Raw genomic sequence first — 9,579 nt, forward strand, 5'->3', positions numbered from 1 at the left:
GCCACCTATTTGCTCGTTATGTTTGAACTCTATTTCATGTTATAATATATGAACTTTGTAGCTCACTCGATATAACGACATCACTTTTAGAATAATGGAAACACAGTAAAGACCATACTTACATACAATAAAGGAATCATGAAAAAATCACGCATACGCACTGACGCCCTGTAGACGCCTCCTAATTGTATGCCAATATTTCAAATGTTCAATTCATATAATTGCATAAACAGGATCTAGCAAGACATTTACTATTACTATTTATTTTACTATACATTTTATTAATAATTATTATTTTTTAGTTTCATATACCGTAATTTATTAATTCTAACAATAAATACTCTTTTCAATAACTTACGGCTACATACAAAGATATGAGCACAATAAAATATAATTAGATGAGAATAATTGGCAAGAGATTAACAACAAAAACAAAACTGAGCTAGGCAAAACATTTCATTCTAAATTGAGCAAATGCTTAATAAATTTACAAAAAAGTGTCCTTTACGCCCAACCGGCATTGTGGAAGATTTTATAAATTTGATTACGATCGATTTTTTCTGCTTCTCGATCGATTACGGCCATCTCTTTGGGTGTCAGAAGTGATTCTTTGGCAAGCGCAGCGGCGATGCGAGGATTGCTATAAAAGCGCCGACTCTTCGACAATTCGGGTGGTAATAGTGACTCCCGCTCAGCATTGGCTACAACTGAGGGATGCGGGGGACCCTCCTGATTGGGCTCAGATATTGGTTTGAAATCTGGCGGTGAAGTTCTATATTGTAGGTATTGATGTTGTTGATAGGGCAGTGGCACTGGTTGATGGAAATAAAATTGCGCGCTGCATGAGATTGTGAAGAGCGAGAGGCAAAACAAGACTGAATGCATTTTCCTGAAAATATAAATTTTATATTTTTTACATTAATTCAACCATAACGTCAAAAACTATGTGTTTATTTTTTAATGTGATTTTACACGATGTGACCAAATATTCCTTCTATAAGCGTTTGCAGCGCACCTATGAGAACTGCCCCCGTCACGATATCAAAATCGTGCTTGGCGACTTTAACGCTTGGTTGGTCAAAGAAGGTATCCTCGATGAAACATCCCCAAATGGGTTGAGGCTGATCGACTTCGCCGGGGCCCGAAGTATGGTTATCTTTAGTACTAGATTCCAGTATAAGAAAATACATCAAGATACCTGGCTGTCTCCGGATCGAAAAGCCACCAACTAGATCGATCATTTTGTGATAGACGGAAGACACGTCTCCAGTGTTTTAGACGTGCGTGCGCTCCGACGTCCTAACATAGACTCGGACAACTATCTTGTTGCAGCCAAGATTCGTACGCGCCTCTGTGCAGCAAAAAACGCACGTCAACAAACACAAGCAAGGTTGCGAGCACTTGTCAACAACTCGGTATAARGGAACTGTGGGACGGCATTTCAAACTCCTTACGTACAGCTGCAACCGAAACCATTGGTTTTCGAAAAATGCAAAAGAACTGCTGTTAAGACGAGGAATGCCGTGTCGTAGAGGAGAAAAAGCAGACTGCCTACCTCGCAACGTTACGATCGACCACAACACGCGCGGCAAGGGATAGATACCGAGAATTAAAGAGGGAAGCCAGACGCATTTTCAGACAGAAAAAGAAAGAGGCCGAAATGGCGTGAGTATGATGAGCTTAATAAGCTGGCCGATGGACCGGAGCATACTCTTGTAGAACCTCCAAAGGTGATCTAGTCACCGATGCCCAGAGCACACTTAAATTATGGAGGGAACACTTCTCCAGCCTGCTGAATGGTAGTGAACGCACAACGCCAGGAGAAGGTRAACCCGATTCCCCAATCGATGACGATGGAACTAATGTTCCATTGCCCCACCATGAAGAAATTCGAATAGCACTTACCCGCCTTAAGAACACCGAAGCGGCGGGGGCCGATGGATTCCCGGCCGGGCTATTTAAACACGGCGGCGAAAAACAGATACTGAGAATGCATCAGCTCTTTGCAAAATATGGTCGAACGTAGGCATTTGAAAAGGGAGACCGCACAATCTGCGCCAACTACCGTGGGATAAGTCTCCTCAATATCGCGTATAAGGTTCTATCGAGCGTATTGTGTGAAATATTAAAGCCCAGATATTCACCATGTACCAAATCTTGGAAAAGACCCGTGAAAGGAGAATCGACATACACCAACTTTTCGTCGATTTCAAAGCTGCTTTCGACAGCACGAAAAGGAGCTGCTTCTTTGCCGCTATGTCTGAATTTGGTATCCCCGCAAAACTAATACGGCTGTGTAAATTGACGTTGAACAACACCAAAAGCTTCCTCAGGGTCGGGAAGGACCTCTCCGAGCCGTTCGATACCAAACGAGGTTTCAGATAAGGAGACTCCTATCGTGCGACTTCTTCAATCTGCTATTAGAGAAAACAATTCGAGCTGCAGAACTTAATCGACCAGGTACAATCATTTATAAGAGTGTACAGCTACTGGCGTATGCCGATGATATTGATATCATCGACCTCAACACTCGCGCCGTTAGTTCTGCTTTCTCCAGACTGGACAAGGAAGTAAAGCAAATGGTTTTGGCAGTGAAAGAGGGTAAGACGAAATATCTCCCGTCATCAAACAAACAGGCGTCGCACTCGCGACTTGACTCCCATGTCACTGTTGACAGTCATAACTTTGAAGTTGTAGATAGTTTCATATATTTGAGAACCAGCATAAACACCACCAACCATGCCAGCCTGGAAATTCAACGCAAAATAACTCTTGCTACTTCGGACTGGGTAGGCAATTGAAAAGTAAATTAAAAAGAGACCTTAAATCTTTTACGCATTACTGCTATCCTAGAGATCGAAGGTGCTACAAATGTTTCATCGGCTCGAACGTTAGATAGATTTTATCATAAGTTTCAATTTACTCGATTTCAATATTCTCAATATTATTACTTGTCAAAGAGCAACAACTCAACCAAACATCACTTTTCATAAGTCTATAGGAGAAAGGAAAATTATTCATAAAAAGCTTCCGGTAATTGTAATTAAATTTCTCTGAATGATATTTAAAATCATGGATTTTAGCAAAATTGTTTGATTAATTAGTATGCCAAATATAATATGTGCGCGATCTGTTTACCAGTTTGTATACAGCAGCTGCTTAAGTCGGTACACCTCAGTAGTGCATAGCGATTTTTACAATAGATACAAATATCGAACAAAGAATGTGTCCTAAAATTTATATTTCTAACCAAATTAGATGTGCGAAATTATTACAGTGTTGGAAAAGACTTACTGAGATTCAGTTCTACCAAAAACAAAAGCATACGAGTGGTACAAAGCCTTCAAGAGAGAGTTGAAGACATATCTCGCTCTGGGCGATCTTCGGTCTCTTCAACTGATCAAAATATTAAAATGCGAAGAAAATAACGTTTGAAAATATTCAGATAAGTGACAAGATAGCTCAACATCTTCCGGCAGTCCGTTGATTTTGGTGGATATTTCGGGATTGAAGCGCGTTCTTGCTCGACTCGTCTCTATAAAGGGCTATTTTTTTTCAAAAAGAGTACCGTAAATAAGTTTCTTTGGACCTGCTTGATGGTGCGAATTTCGATTTCACATTAACGGATAGAATTATAACTGCCGATGTGACAATGGCTTATAAATTTGACATGCATACAAGTCAACGATCATCGCAATGGAAGAAAAAAGACGAGCCGAAATCAAAAACACCACGCCAAAGCCACCTAAAAATATTGTGGTTTAGTGCACGAATTTGTTCGGAGGGACAATTGGCCAATAAGGAGTTATATTTGGATGTATTGAGACGTTTGTGTGAGAATATCGGTCGAAAACGGCCGAAATTGATGACGAACAATTTTTGGATTTTTCACGATGTTAAGACATCATCGAATCGATCTACGATTTTGACCGAATTTAAAGCCAAAAACGCAATGAATACTATCGATCAACTACCGTATGCACCAGATTTGGCTCAGTGTGATTTTTTCATGTTCCCCTAACTGAAATTGCCGTTCCGTGGAACGAAGATATTTTGCGTTTTATTTACAATTTATGGGTACTTTTTTGTCACATATGAACTTTTCCGCCGACAAAAAGAAACTGATTTCTTCTTTGGTAATATTATCTTGCATTATTAATTTACTTATCTATGGCATTATAGATCTGTACAAAGTATTTAGACAAATTTTCACTCTTTTCGATAACTTCGCTTGTACGATCCTATCATAGAAAAAATCCTTTCAGAAACTGTGTTTTGTCAGTTGAACAACCGAAGCTAAAAGTCTCATAAGAGACATTTGTATTTATTTAAAATTTTTTTAAAAAGATTGGCGCATCTTATTATTAATTGTATCACTTTTTCACACTCTATTGTAATGTAAATACATAAATGTTTATATTTTTATATTATTTTCACTTTCATACAATTTTATAAAGGCACTTTATTGATTGTTTCATGTTGTTCCATGTTCCTTTCTTAATATTTTACTTTAATTAATATTACTAAAAGATCCTTTTTCAGTGCACCCACAATGAGACTTACATCATTTTCGAAATGTTATTATGATAACTTCTGTATATCTTTAATAATAATTAAATTTGTTTACACATCCACAACAAGACAGACGAACAGTTGATACAAGATAAACGACGTTCCAGCTGCAACTGATTTTAGAATTACTTTGAAACGATCTTTTATGTTGAATGAGTTTGAAAATTGTGCGCAAAACAAAGTCCAAAATCAAAATGAAATACCAAAACAAATAGAAAAATGTAAACAAAGATTTGTGCAATTTAAGTACAATAAGAACATACACAATGCGCTGTGGCGGCGTGTGCTATTAGCATATAGCGATTCGCTCCGGGCCAACAATGAGTAATAACAAAAACAATAAAGCTTACTGAAATTGAAAGCTTTTGCGCATGCACATGTGCAACAATCTATGAACAGGAGGCAATATGTAGTAGCAATAGTACAACAAAAACTACAAGCAGCGAGATCAACGACGGTTGTACTCTGAGCAGCAGTAGCAACAGAGGCGGCAATAGGCGGTAACCTGGTAGCCAGATTGCCAACAACCGGATGGGGGTTATGAATGATTGTGGCGTTATGTGAGCGCTTGTAGTTGGTGGATGACGTCCCAGAGAAGTGAACGCAACGCCTAATAGGGATATACCGTGGTTATATAATATCTTAATTGCAAGTACAACACTGGTAGCAGAGTTAAAGAATCATATACATCTAAATTTGTTTACACACATACATGCTTACAGTAGACAAATTAGGTGTCAAACGTGTTCGTGGTGAACTTGAAATAATTCTTAAATCAAAAATACATGATTACGTGCACATTTACCACTTTTAAACATTTGTGCTCAATCGAATTGTATTATGTGAATAATTAGCATTCGTTTTGCTTTGAAAAGCATTTTTTCAAATTTCTTGCCTTTTTTTAATATTTATCAAAATAACTCCTTTCTCTGAAAATCCTCTGTGTGACCTTTTTCAAAGGTAAGCATATTTTCGATTGACTCAAGTCGCATTTGAAAGTTTGTACGAGCAATTAAACGCAGGCAGCTGATCAGCAGCTGTTACAAATTTAGAGCCAATTAGTGGCATAAATATATCTGCGTATACATATGTATGTTTCTATACGTAATTGCTATTATTCGATATAACTTGTATGTATGTAGGAATGGAAGCAGAGCTTACAAAAACTAAAACACACATATAATTACTTCAATGAATTTCGTCTCTAACTGATGTCATATGGCGAAAAACTATATAGTTCAAGTTCAACCTATCCTCAACTCGAATCTATTGATTTTTTGTTTACAAATTCTGGTACATATATTTTTGGAAAAAGAAAAAAGCGGCTGATCTTTCGAAATAAGACCTTGATTTATTGTTACAATGTATAAATATATAATATATATTACGAGATAGTTGTGAGTCTACCTTGGTATATTTCGCGACTTTGCGAGCAATAATTATATTAAGCAAAAATAAGTCATAAATTCAGTCATTTGAACAGAGACTTATTTCCCCAAATGGGGCTCCACACAGCATGGGTCATTTTAGACTGAGGGACCACGGATTTTCCAAATCCTATAAAACTGAAACTAATCTAGATAATCGAGTGAGAAGTGGTGTCTTTTCAGCAAAATTAGATATCAAATTTGCCTTCCATTTCCAAGATCACTACAGGGTCTTCCAAGCGGAGACCGTACCAATCAAGGACAGTAGAACATCTTCTTGAATTGAATGCAAGACTACAGTTAGTACAGAAAAGGAATGACAGTTTTCGGTCGAGAACTTTTGAACGACGCTTCAGAGCTTCTAAAAATATAACTTTTTCCACTGATAAACTTCATCAGAAGCAAGGTGCTTCAGAGAGAAGACGATAGAGTAAGGGAATATTAGTCCCGGTGGTATCACAACTTAGCATATAGTTTTCTGCTTTTGAAACCCCGTATACGAGTTTAAAATAGAATCAAAAAAATTAGTTGATCTATCTTAGTTTCGCCATTATGGTGTTGAATTCGGTTTAGACGGTAGCTACCACGCCCACTTTCCAAACACGATGTTCTTCAAAAAACCTGTCAGAATAACAAATAATAAACAAATAAGGTAGAGCTTAGCTCGGGTATAACCGATCATTTCATACAAGGATTAAAGCCAGGGAAGTACCTACAGGTGAACAAGGCTTGTTAGTTATATGGGCTCTGGGGCGAGTCTTCACCCGTTTTTATATAAGTATATAATTATAAGAAAAATACACTCTCTCAAATTCATTAAGTATTAGTGGTATAAAGTCACTCGGCGGTTCGAAAATCTTTATATTAGGTACATAGGTGCTAAGGGAAGTATTAACCCGATTCAACCAATTTTTAAGACACAGATATACTACTATCAGGAAAAGATTCTCTCTGAATTTCAATTATATAGTATATGCCATATTGACCGATATTTTCGGTAAAAAGTCAAGTTTGGTTAAATTTAGGCAATTCGTAGTCATACTGTGGTGGAGCTGCCTTAGCAGTTTTTAACAGTGCCGTTATATGGGGAGTGAGCCGGTCATCCGATTTCATCCATTTTCACACTGTCCTTGGCTGTTCCTATAATATTTACGCTAGTTGAGTGGTTTCGGAGACATGCACATTAAATTTATTAATTAAAAAAAATGAGGACGCCTTGCCAAGCGTTCGCATGTGTTAAGTTAGAGTTCTATACCTTAATTCATTTATGGTACTTTATACGTTTCGGTTAATCGGCAGTGGTCCGATTACGCCGTTCTACGAACTCGATCTTGTTTTGCTTCGAATATTCGGTTAAATGAGTAACTAAAATATTCTCTAAAATTAGCTTTATGGATAGAACGGTACACTATTGTTCTTTCTCATTATAGTAGTAAATGTTTGTTAAAGGCATGTTCTAGAATGGTTTTAAATTACATGCTTTAAGATTGGTCGAACTTTATTTAAGTGCCAAAATTATTAAATTTTAATTTCTTTTGTAGTATACTCCTTAAACTGGATCCGTATAAAGCCTTCATAAAATAATCCAAAATCCATTTAACTAAAATTAAGTAAAATACATATATTAATTTTAACAGACAAGTTGTAGATTGGCTCAACATTTTCGTTAATTAAAGTGAATTACATTTCATGACCCACAACACTTTGTAATTGTAATTGACCGGTAGTCATCTATGGCCATTAAACTGAATGCTTAAATTGATGACAAGATAATCGCGAACATTCAAATAAATGAATACCTTTACCACAAATGTTTACACACAGCACACATAACGGAAGTGTTCAAGCTCATTACATTTGTATACAACTCGCAAGAGTCCGACTACTGGCATACTTATTACCCACTCGTAAAAATTAATAAATGTTATTTACATTCGAACCCAAAGCAACAACAAAGCATAAAACGGCGGCATTAAAGTCACTTCAGAACATAATCTCGTGATATTTCATTATCCATGAACTTTATGTTATCCACAATACACAATACACAGTGAATGTGCGCAGGCGCACTTCTCTGTCGCACCGTTGGTCATTTAAGTGTGAAATGAATTGAGTGGTTAGGTAAGTATGTATGTTTGGAGTGTACGTGTAGAGGCGGGTGTGCCGCGTTGTTTTGTTTATAAACACGAAGCAAATTACATTTAAGTCTTTAAGACCCGACCTTTTGTGAACTTTGTTGCTATATGCAACTTTTGACGTATTTTACGAACAAATCAACTTACAACCACACATGCAATTGTATACATATGAATATAATGTATAGTATATATAAAATATTGCTATTAGTTTTTTATATTAATGCATATGCGTACGTTAACGTGAGCACATTTGTGATATTAGTATATGTATTGATACATGCATACTTACAGATTTGAATTCGAACTTCAATTTAAATCATTCATTGCCAAGGTTTTCAAGTTATTAACCTAACAATGAACTAATGTGCTTGTATTCACGTATGCAAATTGTTAACATTTTCTATGGTGTTGAAAGTAAAATAATTTTTTCTAAATTCTTACACTGTAAGAACTGGCTGATGGCATTATAGACAAATTATATGTTTGAGTATTTTAAACTCGCCAGAGCTACTGAAAAATTATAAAATTATACCTAATATATTTAATAACTATGATTTTGCCATATATTTTTAACTGAATATATTATATATAACCTTGTATGTAGATATGGCAATAAAATTGATACCCGAGCATCTGTCTGGTCTTCCGTTCTTTCGTCTGTTCCCTGTGCAAGTAATAACCGATTTCTTTGGTATCCTGAGAAAGCTGGGAGTGTAATTTTTTTGTGTAAATATGATTGAGTATGGGAAATGTATGTAATCGGTTGTTAGCTTCATCTAGTCCTCATATACTGAATACAATTATTTTAGTGCGAGATATATCTATGAAATTAAGCGACAAGTTATTACTTAGATGTGTGCGAATCGGTCTCAAACTAGTGTGCTAAAGGTTCAAGGAGGAATCTCTCTCAATAATAGTCAGATATAAGTACAAACGGTTTTTATTCCCACAGATTGCGAGATATTTGACTGAACCTCACTAATACTATATCAAATTCTGGCCCCTTCTCAGAAACGGCTGTTAACCACGCTCAGCCCCATATAATGGTTATGTTGAAAACTATTAATAGTGTGAGTACACGTTAGCAGCATTAAATACGATACAGAAACTACTCCCCTAAGTAAATCCATAATATTTTTCTCATATCCTTATGTTGCAGGATGCAAATGCGCACATTGGGCCGAAAACCATGCCTACCATTTGAAACACTTGAAAATAATTATCTTTGAGCCCTACAAATTACGACAATACAAAATTTTTAGATGTACTCGAACTTATCGTTTACTTATTTTTTTTAGAACATAATTAACATTTAAACTTCAAAAACCGCAAAAATTATTGCTAAGCTGTCAGTGTTTTGCCGGATGCAAACCTAGTTCTGTTTTCGTTATGTAAATAAATGTGGCTGTGGCATGAATACCGGTTACTGCACGGTTGTTGTC

General features: G+C 36.4%; 1 protein-coding gene across 1 annotated transcript; it reads right to left on the reverse strand.

Annotated features, from left to right (window-relative positions):
* Positions 1-373: 373 nt before the first annotated feature.
* On the reverse strand, positions 374-4,667 carry LOC108978337. The gene is made up of 2 exons (XM_018948561.1): positions 4,564-4,667; positions 374-889 (listed from the first exon to the last, which is right to left on the reverse strand). Exons 1-2 carry the CDS (start codon positions 4,566-4,568, stop codon positions 505-507), a joined length of 390 nt encoding a protein of 129 aa, XP_018804106.1. The 5' UTR covers positions 4,569-4,667; the 3' UTR covers positions 374-504.
* Positions 4,668-9,579: the final 4,912 nt, after the last annotated feature.

Source organism: Bactrocera latifrons, unplaced genomic scaffold (assembly GCF_001853355.1).
Source record: "Bactrocera latifrons isolate USDA-ARS-PBARC rearing strain unplaced genomic scaffold, ASM185335v1 scaffold_120, whole genome shotgun sequence".
In the NCBI taxonomy this organism is placed as follows: domain Eukaryota; kingdom Metazoa; phylum Arthropoda; class Insecta; order Diptera; family Tephritidae; genus Bactrocera; species Bactrocera latifrons.